Source organism: Nelumbo lutea, chromosome 5 (assembly GCF_056320005.1).
Source record: "Nelumbo lutea isolate HS-2025 chromosome 5, American lotus-T2T, whole genome shotgun sequence".
Classification (NCBI taxonomy): domain Eukaryota; kingdom Viridiplantae; phylum Streptophyta; class Magnoliopsida; order Proteales; family Nelumbonaceae; genus Nelumbo; species Nelumbo lutea.
Genome location: NC_142688.1, coordinates 15530540 through 15550256, shown reverse-complemented (window position 1 = coordinate 15550256; position 19717 = coordinate 15530540). Strand labels below are relative to the sequence as shown.

Sequence of the window (19717 nt, the reverse complement as noted above, 5' to 3'; positions counted from 1 at the left end):
ATGAACAAAAAAAAAAAAATCCTAGGTCAACCTCTATATTAATGAACACACTTCACAAGCAAACAGGGTCAGCAAACCTTTTACTGCAATACCTTTTGTAGCGATAGTACTCCTCTTTTGCTCTCCTAAGTTGCCTCCTGAGTGTGGCCATTGATTTCTTGTCAGCATCATAGTCCATATCATTTTCTCCCAACCTACCTCCTTGTGGTTTGAAGGAAGGGTCTTCTCTAAGCTAGAAAAAAAAAAACCAAGAAATTAGAGAATAGTATAAAAAGCATAAGGTTTTCCACATCTTTGACATTGAATTTCTTATGTGCGAGTTTGTATACAAGAAGTACCATCTGATGCAACATGCTATCAATCACATCCATGTAGGGTCTCAAAGGATCACGCTTGGACATCTGATTTGAAGTGACCTGGGCAATCTAATGAAACAGACCAAGATTAAAATAGAAAGGAAATTCCTGTTAAGCCATATATTTGAAATAAATAGATTACAAGTATACTTACCAAAAGCTGAAGTAGATACAATGCCAATATGTTAACACAAAAAGCAAATAGACTATAACATACATTCATTCAACTTCCTCATATGTAGATTGACAAAAACCCCAGAATAACAGGAAGATACAATGCAACCTCTAGGAAGCCTATAATGATACTTTAGAAAAAACCAGAGGGAGAAACTTTCCCCATTTTCATTAGTAAAAAAAGGTTTTATTAAGTATAGATGTTTTTTTGGGGTAAATTTTCTTTTTGATTAATAACAAAGATTTCTCCATAGAAGTCTCTACCTTCTATTCAAATGCAATTGATGGACACACTTCCAAGTTCCAATTGCTCATATATCTGCATTGTGAGCCAACAATAACTCAAATAAAAGCAACACATACACACACATGTTAGACAATATATGCCCTTAGCTCCAATCGGATTGATGTACACAAACATTTCAACATAAATAATATAAGAACATTATTGTTTTATGCTCAATTGGTATGTTTCTATGAATTACTCCTTAAAGTAGACACTTATGAGACTTGTGTTAGTTTAAAATGTTCTCAACTATTGGATAGACTTGGGGAGTCTATTTTGATAAGGTTGAATTTGATGAATTGTCGAATTGGTAGAGCAGTTTGTCTCAGCTGCTAGGTTAGACCCCAAGCACAATTAGTGGGAGTTTGGATGAAGCATTGAACATGTACCAATTTCCAATTATGCCCTGAACCTTGGAGACAGATAGGCAAAATTGAGAAGTTGCACTTAACCGTAGACTTGATTATGATGCACTACTAGGTCTTGGACTGAGTTGTTTTTTATATATCAACTAGTGAAATCCATCAAGGGTCAAATACCTAAGCATGTTGGAGCAATTTGGGAAATTACCTGAGTGGTGATTATAGTTATAAGACCAGCCCCTTTATCAGAGCAAGTTCTCTGTACCAGCTCTAGCATCTGATTTTTGCTCAAGATTGAAGGTTACTCTTCAGTTCTCACATCTGGTTTGAAGCTTCTATGGATTGTTTTGATCAGTCAACATCATACACTGTTCTGTTATGGATTCCTACCCATCACCTTTAGAGCTTAAATTGGTTCTTTTGTTTAGAGCATCAGATCTGCATACAACTTTGGATTTGGTGTTGCCCAAAGGAGTTGTACTGATATCTCCTTGCTTGGTCTGGTTTGAATAAGTTTGGAAAAGGTTTTGAGTTATCCTTCTTCTAGTATTTCTCTTGGAAAGGGTCACCTACCAGGTAGAGTTTTCTTCATTTTCTCTTGATTGGCTGCTTGGTTCATCTTGAAACTCTAGAGTTGGTGTCACCCTAACCTACTCTAGAAACTATTTGGTTCGGTTGAAGATTTCAATCTGTTTTGGTAGGGTTTTGATCCCTTTTTTGAACCAATAGGACTGCAATCTCTCCTTGGACTATAAACTTTGAATAATTTGCTAGTTGGACTTGTTTCTTAAGAAATCCTTCTTCTTTTGTTGTGGGACTCTTCTTCTTAGTGTGTTAAAGGATTTCAGATACCTTTGCTTGAAGATCAGTCATTGTTCGTCCAGTCCAGTGTCCAATTTGCTCACTCTAATCATTTGGGGGTGAACTTCCCAGTGAGAGAAATCTGGTGTAAACTGGTCCCTCCTGAAGTACAAGCCTTTTGTTGGAAAGTGTTCATAGGGAAGGTGAACACTTGTGATGCACTACAAAAAAGAAGGCGAAACAAATGCCTCTCTCCTCGTGTGTGTCCTTTGTAAGGATTGTGGTGAAACCCTACCCCACTTACTCTTATCTTGCTCTTTTGTTTCTTGTATTTGGGAAATTGTTTGTTCTCTCTTTGGATGTAGATGGGCTCCCCCATAGAATGTGGTAAGTCTATTCAGCCCTTCCTTCTTGAGGCAACAGAAGAAAAGAGGAAAGTGCTTATGGAAAGCAGCAAGATCTTCTATGTATGGACTATATGGGAGGAAAGAAACCAAAGACTTGTCTCTAAAAAAAGTAAATCAAAGGAGGAAGTCATTGAAACCATACAAATCAAAACTGCACATTGGGTGATAACTATGGAACTATTCAAAAACTTCTCCACAAATGACATTCTAGAAAAATGGACTGAAGTAGCATAAACAGATGTACCTAAAGAAGTTGTGAGAGCGGAATGGAAGCCACCTGCACTAAACAAACTAAAACTAAACTTTGACAGGAGTTCCTTTGGTAACCCAAGAAGGGCAGGTATAAGGGGGTTTGATTAGAAATCATCTAGGAAAAGTTGTGGCACTCTTTTTAGGACCAATAGGTATTGGTGACTCGATATAGGCTGAATCTCTAATTGTACTTCAAGGTTTAAAGATGGCTGAGTAGATTGGAACAACGGATTTAGAAATAGGAGACTACTACTGATCATTTCATGGGCTAAAAACATCACATCGGCACCTTGGAAGCTCAAATTTATCTATAGAGAAATTGACATAGTTGCAAGGAGGTTCAACTCTCAATTTAGTTGGGTCAAAAGGACTGCAAATGGGTTGGCAAATACCCTAGCAAAATAGGGGGCAAATAGATCTACCGTGTACCAAGCAGAACTGTAACTATTTTGTATGTGTTTGTAGATTGGGTTAACATAGTATTGTAACCTATAACTATTGTAATTCAATATTCTTCTATTATTAATAAAAGTCATATTTGTTGATAAAAAAAGGCTGAAAAAGTAGAAGTCATTTCAGTGAAGTTTAATGGAACTAACTATAATTTGTGGAAGCTTCATTTTGATTTTTCTTTTTTTGGTTGAGGGAAAAGGTTTAGAGGGCTATTTGAATGGTAAAGTCACTAAACATGAAGAAACTGATGTGAAAGCATTTCAGCAATGAAAACTTGACAATGGAAAGTTGGTCTCTTGGATTTTGAATTCTATATAAACCCATATTTTTGTTCCTATGAGAAGAATGAGGACTATATATGATATGTATGCATATTTGGAGAAGGTTTACAATCAATCAAACATGTCAAAGTAGTATCAAATTGAATTTGAGATCTTTCCTTATTGTAAGGGAATAGAAAAATACAAGAATACTATTATGGATTTCAAGATTTATGGGTTGAATATGAGTTAGTCCATATTGTCCCCTTAGATTATACTGAATGTGTCAAATACCTTCAAAAACACTTTTGGAAGTGAAGTGTAAATCAGCTTCTAATGAGACTCAGACCTAAATACGAATAATAAGGTTTGACATCTTGAGCAAAGGGGCTCTTCTAAACCTAGACTCAGTGATGGGTGAACTCCTTAGGGAGGAGACTAGACTCTTGACTGTTACGGGACTTGATGGAAAACGAGCTGATTTTGGGGTTGATACTACTTTCATTGCCCATGAAATAAGAAACCAGCCAATAAAGATGCATCTAAGATTCAATGCTGAGTGTAAAGGGTTCAGTCATATTTACATTGTAAAAAGAAAAATGTGTGCACTTATTGTAAGCAGCATGGTCATATTATTCTAGAATGTTCTATTCAACCAATTAGAGGTGTTTAGAAAAAGAACCAGCATCGTGCTTACCAAGTGACTAAGAGAGAAACTTCTGATATCACCCCTGCTAAGTCTGATCCTTCTAATTGTATGACTAGGGCCTATTCAGAACTCTCGAAGAACAACACTGAAACCCATCACAAACATATTGTTACTACCAATGGTGAAAAATTAGACATCATTGGTAGTAATGATTTGTCCCTTAGGCTTTCTCCCTCTTCTTCCCTCTCCCTTACCAAGACCTTTCTTGTCCCAAATCTCACTACAAACCTGATTTCAATTGGACATCTTGTTGACAAAGGTTATATTCTTACTATTTCTTCTTATGGCTGCTTGGTTTAGGACCGGTGCACTAGGAAAGTGAAAGGGAAGGGGCATACGCTGGGCCGACTATTTGCATTGGAGTTCGAGAAGCCACTCACAACCAAGTCATATGCTTATTTCAGCTCCTCATCTAATTCCTTTTTTATAAGAAACAAAATTCCCTCTTTGCAAACTTTTAATACTTCATGTGTTTCTTGTTGTTTGAGTAAAAACTGTACTTTGTCTTTTTTTCATAAGTCTAAGCATGCTATTTCTCCATTTGAAATTATACATGCTAATGTTTGGACTTCTTCTATTATTTCTCGATTGTGATACAATTATTTTGTACTATTTATTGATGATTGTATTAGGTACACATGGATTTATTTTCTTTGGCACGAATCAAAAGTCTCCCCAACATTTTGGTTATTTAACGCCATGGTACGTGTTTGGTTTTAGTCTTGGGTACATATCCTCCGCTCAAGTTTAGGGGGAGAGTACACTAATGGAGACTTCCTGTCTTACTTAAAGACTAATGGGTACACGTTCAACAAAGTTGTCAAGATACTCCCCAATAAAATGAAATGGTTGAGCGCAAGAATGGACATGTCCTTAGTGTGGTGATGACCTTATTACAGGAATCACATGCTCCCTCTTCCTTTTGGGTGGAGGAAACTAGTACAATTGTGTTCTTAATCAACTAAATTCCTTATTTTGTTCTTTCTAATGTCTCTCATTTTCAGAAATTGTTTGGTTGTCCACTGAACCTTTCTTTTCTTCATATGCTTGGTTACCTATGTTTTGTACATTTCCCCTCTCGTGAGCGCTCCAAATTATATTCTTAATCTATTATGTGTGCCTTTATGGGTTATAGTCCTAACCATAAGGGATTTTTATGCTATAATCCATCTGTCTGATGTATCAATATCTCCCGCAATGTTGTTTTTTCTTTAACATATTTCTTTCTTTTGCTAGTGTTGCTAAATTACCTACCTACTCCTTCAGTTTCTATCTTGTATGACTTTGATTCACAGGACAATTCCTCTTCGATGGATGTGAAGGATCTTCTTGTCTTCTCCTGCAAGCGGTTGCATGCACCAGACCCTACTCCTGCCCCCTACCTATCGATTCAAATCATCAAATTGTTGTGCTTGTAAGTGATACACCTCTTGTTTTAGATATTCCACTTACTTCTATTCCTCTTCATCATTCTACTCACATTTATAGACTTCTTGACCGCTATGGTTTTCCTTCAAACCATAATTCCTTTTCTACAGTCTTATATTCTACAAATATTCCTCGTACCTACCAACAAGCTAGTAGTAGCCCTCATTGGTAAGTAGCTATGGATGCAGAGATCAATGCCTTACATGAGAATGACACTTGAGATCTTGTCCCTACACCTTCAGATGCTTATGCAATTAGGAGTCGATAACTCAACACTATCAAATTGAAAATCTGGTGGTTATTTAGACCAATATAAGGCTCGCCTTGTTGCTTAGGGGTACACACAAGAATATGGTATTGATTATGAAGAGACATTTGCCTCAGTTGCTAAGATTACTACAATTCATGTTCTTCTAGCTCTATTAGTTGTATACTCTTGGTCTATTCATTAGTTGGATGTGAAGAATGCCTTTCTTCATGGCTAACTCAAGGAGACATTGTATATGAAACCTCCTCTAGGGTGCTGTAGTGATTCATCACTTGTTTGCAAATTAAAAAATTCTCTCTATGGTCTGAAATAGGCTCCTTGAGCCTGGTTTGAGAATTTCATGATGTTGTTGTTGCCAGCTATAGCCAAAGTTCCTCTGATTATTCTCTATTCGTTCGTAGAAGATCTCAAGGCATCACAATCCTCCTTCTGTATGTTGATAATATATTGTTGATAGGGGACAATGATGAGGGAAATAGAGAACTTAAATCTCTATTTCATAGTTCATTCCATATGAAGGATTTGGGTGCTCTCACCTACTTATTAAGATTTAAGGTTCAAAGAAGTGATCGTGAATACTTCATCTGTCAATAAAAGTATGCATCTGATCTTATTAAGTTAGTTGATCTCAATAATGACAAGCAAGTTGATACTAATGTCAGCTTATCCAAAACAGAGGATCCTTTACTTCTCGATGCCATACTCTATCCACAATTTATAGGTTCTCTCATTTATCTTACTATGACTTGTCTTGACATCTCTCATGTGGTTCAAATTGTGAGTCAGTTTGTTTCTGCCCCTCGTCAGTCCCATTTAACTATTGTTCATTAGATTATTTGATATGAGGGCCTATTCTTTTCAGCCTCTTGATAACTCTGTATTTTGATGCCTTAAGGTCATCATTTTAAGGGTATTTTCGGCCTTAGAATAGTCAAAATGTGTCATTTCTCCAGTTAAATTCAATGTTGTGACATATGAGGGTCTTTGTGCAACTTCTATGGAAAACTAGGAAAATTATATGCCTGAAATGAAGTTTTTAGAGAACTAGTGTTAAGTCCAGCTGAGAGAGGGGGTGTTTTTGTGAAAAACTAAGAACAAGAGGGCGCCTCCTATTTGCTAAGCCTAGAATGGCGCCCCTCTTACTGTATTAGCATGCTCCCCTCTCATTAGCAAACCCTAAGGCACCTTCTAGCTCATTCTTTTCATCCTTAGCAAAACTAAGCCGGCCCTAGTTTCTCAATCTCTACCTTCCATCCATTATAATCTCCACCATTCATTTTAGGGCATTCTCTTTTCAGCTTTTTAACCCTAGGGTGCCACTTAACTTTTAATCTTCACCATTCAACCCCTAGTCATTCGATCTCAGCCCTCCATTCCATTTTCTATCTCAGCCATCCACTCTAGGGTGCCACTCACTCCTTTTAATCTCCACCTTTCAACCCTAAACGCCTTAATCTCACCCTCCATTTCTGGGTGCCCAAATCTCAACCCTACATAATATTGGGCACCCTCTCCTTCTCTTCTCAGCCTTAGGATCAACCCAAAACCATCTTAACCCTTCATTAGATCCTAAGGCACCCGTATCTTTGCTAAAACCCAATTGTCGCTCCCATCTTTCTCTCTAACCTAAGGGCTCCTAAGAAGGGGTTGGATTTTGCCCCAGGTAAGACGAAAGGCTGATCTTGAGAAGTTCAAGGGTAGAGAAAGAGGAGGATGCCCAGGCAAGAGGATTCTTGCTTGCAATTCGCCTAAGCCACTACTGCCACCTCTGGATTCGGATCCCAACCATTAGACTTAGATTTAAGTTATGTTCTTTCATTTCCAATTCTGTTTTTTCCTTTCTACAATTTACTTTCATTCAGTTTGATTTTTGTTTTCTTTTCTACAGATCTAGAATTCGACAAGGTAAGACGGAAAGCCTAGCTTGAGAAGTTCAAGGGTCAAAGGAGAGATATGGAGACTGCTATCTCTGATCAGATTACAGACTTTTTATTTCATTCATTTTATCTATTTATTTTTTTACACTTTTCACTTCCAACACTATTCGAATTTTATTTTAATGAATTTCAGTTTAATTAATTAAATTATGTGTTTCTGCAACTCTCAATTGTGTTTTGTTTCCTGAATTTAAGTAAATAATGATTTTTCCCTCGCTTCCTTGTGGACGCGACCTGTTCTCACCATTTACTGTGTTTGTAATTGTTTGAGAATCGGAAAAAAAATTATAATATTAAAACTAGTGTTCCAAAGTGGTTAACGACACACTTCCGGACACACCAAGTTTTTGGCACCGTTGCCAGGGAAGCAACGGAGAAAAATTTTTATTTGCTTTATCTAGATTTGTTTCATTATTTTTTATTTTTGTTTTATTACTTGATCCGTTATCTCATTTTAATTCTTACTTTTTTTATTTTATTTTGTAGGACGCAATAGCAAAATGTGGGGTACTGGAGCATTGCGGGACTGTGGGAGAGAAGAGAAGATTAATTGGATTGCGTTTCAGGTGTAGTCCCATTTTTAATTTTGATTATTTTGATTATTTTTATTTTTGAACTCTTTTTTTGGTAGAACACTGATTTTTGAATTTTTTTATTAATTTTTTCCTAGACTCGATTTATTTTCTTGGTATTATTTTCCTTTAGTTTTGTTTTTAAATCTATTTTTCTTTCTTTATTTTAATTCCTTATTCGAATTTTTGTTTTATTATGTTCTTTTTTCTTTTATTTTCAAATAAAAAATTTTCATTTATTATATTTTTATTGCCGCATAATCTTATTTTTTGTATTTTTGGTTTAACTTTTAGAGTAGTAATTTTCTTATTAGAATTTATTTTAGTTACTTAATTGAATAATTTATTGTTAACTAGGAAATTGTCCGAATTTTTGAATTTAAATTTCATTTTCAATTTCAATTTCAAATTTCAAAATTTAAATTTAAGATTTCGAATTTCAAAAAAATAAATAAATAAATTGAAAAGAAAAGGAAAAAAATAATTAATATTTTAAAAGTTTTGCATTTGTATTCTAACATTTAGGGTATGATATTCTAGAGCATGCATCGTATAGGTTTATTTAAATTGCTAAAATTATCATTGTTAGTTCTGAATGTGCTAGGTTTTATTTTTGTTGTTCCTTTTGCTTAATTAATTTGTTTTATTATTTTATGTTTAATTGCTGAATTGAATTTTAGAAATAATTGTTCATTCATTGTAATTAGTTGCATTTGCTTTGTTTATTTTGTTTTTCCGTTAATCCATTTAAGGGTATCCAACTTAAATAAGATAAGGAGGGGATTTCATCACCCTTCCTTGGCACAAAAATCACCACCCTTCATGTGCGATTCACCCTAAACCCTAATTTAAAATTTGGATAACAAGATCCTTTAGAGAACCTCATACTTGGTTCAAAGGTGTGTTAAATTTTAGGGAAGTTTATGATTACTTGTCGTAACCGACGGTTGGCGTCTAAGGAAAGAGGTTAAACGATTACGCCTAAGCGGGTTTTGTGGTTACTTAATTAGGTCCTTGCGAGAGCAAGGGGAACCTCCCACATACCCACCTCTTACTTGGCTAACCAAAGGAAGTGGTATAATTCCAAGTGAACCTAAAATGATTCACATTGGTTGAACCACTAGTTTAGGAAACCCTAGGTCAACCCTAGGTTGCATGGTTGATTTGCTTGCATTTTTTTTTAATTTAAAATATGAATTTGAATTTAAATTTCAAATAAAAAAATAAAGAAATAAAGAAAAAAAAAAGAGAATAAAAATTTTAAAAATTCAAATTTGAGTTTAAATTTCAAAATTTAAATTTCAATAATCCAAATTTGAAAATAAAATTCAAATTTCAACAAGAAGAAGGAACTTCTGAGTTGTATGTTGGGAAGGAGATCTCTAAGGAGAGAAACTGTAGAACCCATACCCGAAATAAAGAGATACCTCCATCACCAACAACGCAACCAAATGGCCATAATCAATGATGCCCGACCCAGAAAGTTGAAGGAATATTTCACTCTAACCCAATATAACCCTTCATCCTGCATACAGTTGCTAGATACTCAAGCCTTACACTATGAGATTAAGTCAAGCACAATCCAGATGTTGTCCTCTTTCTATGGGAACCCGAGTGAAATCCCATACAAACACATAGACGAGTTTCTGGAAATTTGTTCCATTGTAAGGATCTAAAACTTCAATGATGCCCTTAGATTGACTCTTTTCCCCTTTTCCTTGAAAGAAAAGGCCAAGCACTGGTTGGGAACTGATGAAGCGCGATCCGGCCGGTCTTAACTGTCAACGACCTTGCTTCTGAACGGGGTAGCAGGAAACCTGAAACGGAGGAGATGAGGAAGCTCCGGGGGGGAACTCGGTGTAGCGGCTCCGAAGCTCAAGTTAGAATCCTTCAAAAGCAAGATAACACCAGATAGCGCAAAGTTTGCATATCTTCTTAGTTGGGGGGCGGGGGGCTCTTATAATCACTTCGTGCACTCGCTCCGAGGCCCTTGTCAGGTCGGGTATGATTACCCTTGCGCTTGTCAATTCGGCCGTCATCCTTTCTGTTGGGACAGAACTGTCACTGCCTAACCGTCTCTCTAACTGGAGATGGCGGTGTCAGTGGCGGTGGCAGGTGGCTGTTTAGAGTGCGGCCGCCAAGCGTCAGATCCCAAGTTAGTCAGGTGCGGCGCCCTCGAGCACAGACTTCCTCAGTGTCAGGCATGGTACGACTTGTTTGGTTTTTGGTGCCCAGAAGGTGATGCGGAGTGGTGAGCGAGGCGAAGTCTTGAGTTCAGAGGTATCTATAGGGCAGGTCAGTTCGGCGAGGTGTATCCCGAACTGTTACAAGGTTGGCCAGTTCGGCGAGGTATATCCCGAGCTGTTACAAGGTTGGCCAGTTCGGCGAGGTATATCCCGAGCCGTTACAAGGTTGGCCAGTTCGGCGAGGTATATCCCGAGCTGTTACAAGGTTGGCTAGTTCGGCGAGGTATATCCCGAGCTGTTACAAAGTTGGCCAGTTCGGCGAGGTATATCTCGAGCAAGGTTGGCCAGTTCGGCGAGGTATATCTCGAGCTGTTACAAGGTTGGCCAGTTCGACGAGGTATATCCTGAGCTGTTGTTTCTGCCACATGTCGCATAACTATGAGGTCGGGTCAAATCTTCCTTCATCAATTGCCCCCACTCCTCGCGCCAAGGGTCTTGCCCTAGTGTGGGGAGTTTCGCGAGGTAGTAGGTGGATTTGCCCCGTCCTTCGGATCTTGACTGTGCGAGTTGCTTTTGCCAGGGTTCTTCGGTTTCCAAGAAGGCTGGAAACGTGCCTACTCATAAATGCTGATGGTTGTGACAGCGCGCGTTTTAAATTTCAAAAATTCGCGCCGTTGGGACGTGACAGCGGGTCATTCAAAAAGGCGTACCACTGCTGTACGTGCGCGGGCGGCTGTCAGGGAGACGTGCGGCGCAGTCAGTTTCGGAAAGACGCGTGTCGGCGCGACGTCGGTTTCAAGAAGGCGTGTGCTGACGTTTCGCTCTTTTTCGGAAAGACGTGTGCCAATCACGTCTCGACTTTATGGGACGTGCAGTCAACGAAAACGTGGGCCGTCGGATCGTCTTTGATCTGCACGGTCGATTCTTGGTTACTGTAGCTATAAATAGTGGGGGACCCCAGTCGATTTGTCACTTCTGCGGTTTGTCTACTGAGCTCGCGCCCAACTTTTCAGCTCGCGTCCAAGTTATTTCCAGCTCGCGTCAAGGCTGGTTACATAGCCTTCAAGGTTCTTTGGCTTGTTCCCGTCTCCGAAGCCTTCAAAACTTTCTTCCGGTGAGTACCTTCCTGAATCCACCTTTTCCTCGATGTCTAGCTTTGATAGCTCAGACGACTCTTCAAGTAGGGCCAACGTAGGTTCTACCAACCGAGCCGTGTCCCCCGATTGCCTCAGTGATCCTGAGGTGGAACTCGAGGACTATGAACCAGTAGGCCGAGCCGCTTCGGGCAGTTTAGCATCTACCTCCCGGCGAGGTCGGATGCTAGACAGGTTTGGTCCCTCGACCATGACGCCTGAGGGGCTTCAATCCATACTTATGTCTTACAACCTTCCCGGGGGGTATACATATTTTATTCCTTCGGGTAGCTTTCCTTGGGAACACGGTCCTGATGAGATCGTGATTTTTCGAGAGCAGCTTGCTGCGGGGTTGCGACTTCCTTTCCACCCCCTTTTCGTCGAAGTCATAAACCACTTCGATGTCACCATTGGCCAACTTCATTCGAACTCTATTCGGAACCTGGTGGGGACAGTTTCCCTTTTTTGCGAGCAGAATTTCCCCTTGGACTTAGAGATATTCTCCTCCATCTTGATGCTCAAGAGACAGGCGGGTTCTCTTCCTAGGAAAAGACGGGCATATTACCTTTCTCCTCGCCAGGGTTTTAAGCTTCTGCACGATCTTCCTAATAAGGTCCCGGCGTGGAAGCGGGACTACTTCGGTGTGCAAAGTGCACAAAGATGGCCCTTTCAGACCGGGTGGGGTGAGGCCGCTCCTGATTCAGGTGTTACTCTCGATAAAGAGACAGTGAAGGGCCTCCGGCAATGGGCACGGCAAGGTTTAAAGTGCCATCACTACTTAACGGAGGCCAAGCTTATTGCGGCCGGCCTGAGTTCAGGTAGGTTTCTAGCTATGCGATTTCTTGCTTGCTTTGTTCTTTCATTTTTTTCTGATGTCGAACTCGTTTCTGCAGGTGTGATGGATGCGGAGAGAACTCGTGGGGGGCGTCTGTTCCAAGGTATGAAAAGGAGGAAGCGGGTCGCCAAGCGAACTCGTACCGAGCTGTCCTTGGATGAGGAGCCCCAAGTTCCAGACCACACGCCGGAGGATCTGCCCAGGGAGCTAGAGGTGACTCCACCGATGCATGAAACTACTGGGGCGCCTTACGTTGAGACCACTCATACGGGCACTCCTGCATACTCAAGTTCTCCTGCTCACTCTGGGTCCGCTCATACGCTGGCTGGGCCCTCGGGTTCGGGAGCTCAAGGGGAGTTCAGGAACGTGTTGACGCCGAATTACGCTCTTCAGAAGAGTAGGGATGCTACTTTCCCTGAGGAGGTCGCGACGTGGACCAATCTTCCTTTGAATCAGGTCGCCTGCCGCGCCGTAACACATGCTATGGTGGTAAGTTAGATTTCGTCTGCCTTTTTTCATTTTCTGTCGCTTTTGTTGTTATTGCTCACTTGTTTCTTTTGGTAGGTGAAATCTTCAATTCATGCCTTAGCGGCCCAAGTGGAGAGGAGCTCGCGACAGGCGCGAGCTGCTGAGGCTGCCGCTCATGCTGTTGAAGAAGCTTTTCGTGCTGCAGAGGCAAATACCCGGGTTGCTGAGGCGGCCGCTTATGCTGCCGAAGAGGCTGCTCGCGTCGCGATGGCTAGGCAGGCAAGGTCTCAGCGTGACGCCGAGGCCATGGGGGTAGTTGTCAAGCATATGGCAGATTTGAAGTTGGATTTGCAGCATCAAGTCGAATATCTTCAGGAGGACATCAGGGAGAGAACACAGATTTTTTCCCAAGGCATTGAAGACGCCAAGAAGAAGGCCGTTGAAGACTACATTGCCTCTCCGCGTTTTGACGATCTGATAGTGGATTCTTACAGGAGGAGGTTCAAACTGAGCAGGTGGATGATCCGGAATACATACCCTGACCTCGATGTTAGTGCCATATCCAATTCACGTATAACTCAGGAGATGGCCAATGCTGCCGATGGCGAGCCGGACTCTGAAGGAGAGGCAGGGCCTTCGGGTGTTGTTGAAGTGCCTTCTGATGGCGAAGAAGTAGCTCCGGGCATGTAACAACCTTTTTTTTTTAAAGTCCCTTCTAATGGCCAATGTACTCCTGTTTCTTGCAACGGAATAGATAATCTTTTTGCCCAAGTGTTCTTTTTCCCCGAACTGATTCTTTGTCGAACTAAATATGCCACTTGTCCGGGTTATTATACTTTCCGCGACCTGTTTTGCCGCGAAGGCTTTTTGCAGCGAACTAATTTTTTGCCGAGCTGATAATATGCTCTTCTTTGCTTGTTTACGCCGAGGTTCCTCTTGGCTCTGCATCTAGGACCTGATTTCGTCCACCTTGCTTGGCGGTTTATAGGTAGTATCGCCTTAAGTTCACGATGTTCCACGCTCGAGGTACTTGTTTGCCTTTCAAGGTTTCGAGTTCGTATGCCCCCCCGAGTGCTCTTTTTACTTTTTAGGGCCCTTCCTAGTTTGGTCCAAGTTTGCCCACGCCGGGTTCGGGCACCATAATCTTACGAAGGATCAGGTCGCCGACTCGGAAGCTTCGTTGCTTTACTCTGGTATTGTAGTAGCGAGTTACCTACTGCTGGTATGCCGCTGTTCGGATGTGCGCGAGGTCCCTTACCTCGTCCAATAGGTCAATGTTGGTACGTAACTCGTCTCCGCTCGTCCAATCGTCGTATGTTTCTAGTCGCAATGTTGGTACTTCGATTTCTGTCGAGATCACTGCTTCAGTGTCGTAGGTGAGGTTGAAAAGGGTTTCTCCCGTGGCGGTTTTTTCTGTAGTTCGGTGAGCCCATAAGACACTTGGTAGCTCTTCAGCCCACAATCCCTTAGCTCGATCAAGACGTGCTTTCAGTCCGCGCAGGATGGCTCTATTCATTACTTCCGTCTGACCATTTGCCTGTGGGTGCGCGACTGATGTGAAGTTTTGCCGAATCCCCATGTTCTGGCACCACTCTTGGAACTTGATATCCTCGAACTGCTTGCTGTTGTCGGAGATTAGTACCCAAGGTAACCCGAAGCGACATACTATGTTCTTCCAAAAGAAGTTATGTATGTTTCGGGCCGTAACAGTTGCCAGAGGTTCGGCTTCTATCCACTTCGTAAAGTAATCTACTGCAACAACTAGGAATTTTCTTCCACCTGTTGCTGGTAGGAATGGCCCCAGGAGGTCGATGCCCCATTGTGCAAAGGGCCACGGGCTAGCGAGGTATTTGAGGTCGGAGGCAGGTTGATAGTGGATATTGGCGTGCTTCTGACACTTGTCGCATTTTCTGACGAGCTCGACAGCTTTTGCCTTCATTGTTGGCCAGTAGTATCCTTGTCGAAGTGCTTTTTGGGCGAGTGCTCTACCCCCCAAGTGTCCGCCGCACAGGCCTTCATGAGTGTCGCGGAGTACGAACTCGGCTTCGGCTGGTCGCAGGCAACGCAAGTAGGGGAGCGTGTGCGACCGTCGGTATAACCGTTTGTCTATTATGACGTATTTGGCTGCCTGGCGCTGCACCTTCTTGGCCGCATTGCGTTCTGCAGGGAGGGTTTCGTCTATCAAGAAGCTCGCGAGTGGGTCGATCCAGCTCGGCTCTGCTTCCAAGACGGGAGCGACCTCCTCTGTCCCCCCGAGAATACTAGGCCGAGGTAAGTCCTCTATGCAAACAGTTCTCATGTTGTTGTGACTTGTGCTGGCTAACCGGGACAGAGCATCGGCCTCAGTGTTCTCTGACCTCGGGATTTGCCTGATGAAGTGTAACTGGAAGTTGAGCAGGGCTTCTTTTACTTTGGCCAAATATGCAATCATGGAGAGCTTGCGTGCTTCATACTCGCCCGTAACTTGGTTGACCACGAGCTAGGAATCACTGCAGATGACCAAGTATTTTGCCTTTACCTTTCGCACTAGGTCCAGCCCAGCTATCAGTGCTTCGTACTCTGCCTCGTTGTTGGATGCCGCGAACTCAAAGCATAGTGCGTATTCTAATTTTGTGCCGCCCGGGCCGCATAAGACTATTCCAGCTCCGCTGCCTTGCCGGTTCGAGGAACCATCCACGTGAAGGATCCAGGGCTCCTCATCCCGTAAAGAGATACCTCTATCACCAACAACGCAACCAAATGGCCAGAATCAATGATGCCCGACCCAGAAAGTTGAAGGAATATTTCACTCCAACCCAATATAACCCTTCATCCTGCATACAGTTGCCAGATACTCAAGCCTTACACTATGAGATTAAGTCAAGCACAATCCAGATGATGTCCTCTTTTTATGGGAACCCGAGTGAAAACCCATACAAACACATAGACGAGTTTCTGGAAATTTGTTCCATTGTAAGGATCTAAAACTTCAATGATGATGCCCTTAAATTGACTCTTTTCCCCTTTTCCTTGAAAGAAAAGGCCAAGCACTGGTTCGTAACTATAGAAGATCTATTAGAACTTGGGCAACAATGCAATAAGAATTCCTTAGAAAGTTCTATCCTATAGGCCGAACCAATACCATGAGAAGAGCCATCACTGGATTCACCCAAACACCGGGTGATCAATATTTAATTTGGATTTCAAATATGGTCATGTTTTCAGGTTGGGCTAGAAATTTTTTAAAATTCAGCCAGCAACTATAACAGGTTCAACCATGTTTATTTGAATTTCCATCTCATCCAACAATCCGCGCACACACAAATATTTCCCTGCAAAACCAAACATCACATTAATGAATCCGCTTCCCCAAATGATTCAAAGTAGCTCAATCTTGCAACACCTAATGATGTCTCTAATCACACCTCCCACAGCAAAAGGGCCCAGGATTTACAATGAACCAAACATCAACTTTTTTAGATAAAAAAGAAAAATTCATTAAAAAAAGACAACAAAATGATTACAACGTAGAACAGTGTTGAGAGAACACCTCCAAAGAAGCTAAAAGAAACAATAAGCAGCCAAAACCCAACCAAATGCCCTCAAACAAATAGAGCTCCAAAGATCAAGCACCCCCACCAGCCCAAGATCAAATAAAAGGAAAACAGTAAAAACCCTCGACCAAAACAAAAAGCGATCTCACCAACAAGATAGTTGAGCCCAAAACCTAAACATAGCGCAGCCACGTATCTCCAAACCTCACCCTCTCAGCTACAACACAACCCACCTCATCCTTTACTCTTCATCAACGACTTCTGACTCCTTTCCTTCACCCTTCTCCGAGTTTTCACCCCCTTCCCCAACTGTGCTTTTCCTGTTCGTTTCCTGCTTTCTAATTTTTTCAAATTGCCTGATTGCCTTCCTCACCAAGGTGCAAAATATCGATGCACCAGTAGAGGCGTATCAGTACTTTTTTTATTATTTTTTTTCAAAATCGGTTCAGGGGGCCGGTTTAAGGCTCCTCCACCCCCTGAACCGGTCAGAACCCTGATGCACCCTCTGTAGGGGCGCATCTGGGAGCTCCTGAAACAATGCATATCGGCCAATACGCGAATTTTCCTATCTCATTGCTGACCTTCTCAGTATCAGCTTTATTCCCTTCTATCTCCTCCCCCTCTGATTTCCTTTCCAGTCAGTTCTTGATCACTTCTGTTTCTCTCACCCCTCCCCCTGCTTTCAGACGGTTTCTCCTTCAAAACCTCCACCCCTTCCTCTCCCTCTTCCTCAAATTTTCTTACAGGAAAACTCGTCCTCTTACTTTCCTCCCTCTCCCCTAAGGAAGCTCCCTTACCTTGATTACTACACCTGATGTCCTAAGTCTTCCTGCCTGCATCAGCTCCTAAACCATTTGCAACAATGCTTTTAATCAAACATCTCTGAGATCTAGAATTCGCCTTAGGTCAAAATTCATTTCATTAGTCCTGCATTCAGGACCATCCCATCTAAATAACACATCTTCCTTGTGATGCGTAATCTGTCGCAGCCTTTCAACTCCTAATGATGAAATATTGAAATCTACGAGGACTCATCTAAATTACTTCCTATTGGGCACCTAAAAAGTATAAAACAAAGAACATAAAAACAACAAAAGGAATTACTAGAACCAACATCAAGAGAATGCTTAAGAATCTGAACCTAGGGTTTTAAGGATATAGCACTTTTATCAGCTTGGAAGCAGACCAAACCAAGGGAACAGAAGACTGCTGATATTTATTTTTATTCTATTACTTTTTATTCTCAAAAGAATATCACAATATGTATTTATAGAGCATCTGTTACAAGTTGAAGGAGATAGAAAAGCTAGGGGCAGACCAAAAAGGACTTGGTTCAAAGTAGTAAGAAATTATTTAAGTGCCTATAATTTGACGATGGAATGGTGAAACAGGAATAATGTAGTCAACCCCATATAGTTGGGACAAGGTTTAGATGATGATGACGATGATGATGATATCCACCAGACAACAGTTTTGCTATAATTCCTGAAGCCATGCTAATTGTGTAAATATTCCTTAGGGGCAAAACTTTGCAATCTAGCAGGAGAAAATCTTGAAAACCTAAGGCTCAGTTTGGAAGGAGTACAAATACAAATTTGTACAGTACAAATATATACAAAATACAAGGTTTTGCACTACATATTTGTATTTGTACTCCTTCCAAACTGAGCCTAATAGACACTTCACAGAATCAAATGAGGAAGAATCTTCTAAATCTTATGTGAGGTCACTTATCAAAAAAAAATATGTGAGGTCCATAGGAAGAAAGGGACAAATTATTTTATTTGAGGCCAATATGAACAGGGCAAGGGCATGAATCCTTTCAAGATGGGATTGATGGAAAGGTTCTAGGTTCAGAAGCTCTTGGCGCCACTCAAAGTCCTAGACATGGGCCTGCAGTTCTGGACCTTAAGCCCATGGATCACTTACATCAATTTTCCCATTTCCCCCTTGTTACTTAGTAGGCCTATTTCTCTTACCCAACCAAAACAAATAAACAGAAAGATGACCTCTAGTAATAGATTTCAACAAAATAAAACAAACAATGATCTTTCAAATGGATGAATACATTTGTTCTCTTAAAGACATCTGTCCCTAAAGTTTTTAGCTTGGAAAACTCTAAAACGACAATTAGTGTTACAACTACATATAGAGAAGACAAGTACTTCAGGTTCAATATATATAACTTTCAAACTATTCAACAACCTGATGGTAAATGCTCTTCCCAGGACATTGCAAAGAAAAAAACTTACTACAATAGCATTCGAAAATTCTTGATGGGCATCATCAAGTTTCACAGCCATTTTAGCAACCCTGTGAGTGAGGACTTTTTGGTGAATGTTCCAATCTGCATTTCTCCAAATGCTCTTTGGAATTTCACTCAGACCAAAGCCAAGAAGAAATGCACCCGTAACAAGTCCAAAAGTATTTGAGCAAGCCATGGCTAAACCCACAATACCTCCACTCCTGTCAATATAGAACCAAACCTCAAGTATTAAGCAACCATGTGAAAAAACGATGCACTCATAATGGTTTGGATGGAGAATTAACATTTAAAGAGCAAGCAGGATGCCATCATGCAAGTAGTTCAAGATAGACAAGCAAAGGTACAATTAACTGGCATTTCAATAAAAGAAATATCCCAATGTTTGACCTAATTCTATCATTGTTTGGTGTAATTGTAAAATTTCAGGCCGAGAAGTGTAAGAAAACAGGTTTGAGTCTGCACTAGCCACTTTGTGCAAAAAATAATGCCAAAGGTTAGGTCTGTATCCATTCCACCCCTCCCAAGACCCCAGAGAGCTGGGACCAACATTGGGTAATGGCCTTTTTTCACTAAGCTGCTGACCTGATGTTCTATATAACCAGATTTTGATCCCATCACTTCAATAATCTTTCATGCCATTGACATTTTACCTTTAGGTTATGTTGATAACAAGAAACATTGATCAAAGAATACTTAGTATAAAAAAGAGCCAATTTTGTGAAAAGGTAATGAAAATTTTGTTCATATACTAATCGGCAATCACAGAAGAGGGCAAGTGCAACAGATATCCCTGACCATACAAAATGTATAAAGCCTCCCTCATTCCCTTCCCCAACCACATATCCTCCCCCCCCCCCCCCCCCCACAAAAATCACCATTTACAGAAGCCTTGCCCCTGATTCTTCTACCTTCTAGGCCATGCATTTCAATGTAATTCCACAACAGCTACTCTTTCTATTTTGGTCCCGGACCTTTCTTTCTTTTTTCTTTTAACCATCAACCAGATCAAAGTGTTTTATTAACCATGAAGA

The 19717-nt window shown here is 41.0% G+C and overlaps 1 protein-coding gene across 4 annotated transcripts in view; it reads right to left on the bottom strand.

Moving 5' to 3' along the window:
- Positions 1-19717, bottom strand: part of LOC148850572 (uncharacterized) — a 73764-nt gene that overhangs the window by 29437 nt on the left and 24610 nt on the right. For all 4 annotated transcript variants that reach the window (XM_088945614.1, XM_088945615.1, XM_088945616.1 and 1 more), the window contains exons 4-6: positions 18673-18886; positions 339-425; positions 93-232 (exon numbers count right to left, since the gene is read on the bottom strand). In XM_088945614.1, coding sequence (XP_088801740.1) covers positions 93-232; positions 339-425; positions 18673-18886 — 441 coding nt within the window. The remainder of the gene's footprint in view (positions 1-92; positions 233-338; positions 426-18672; positions 18887-19717) is intronic.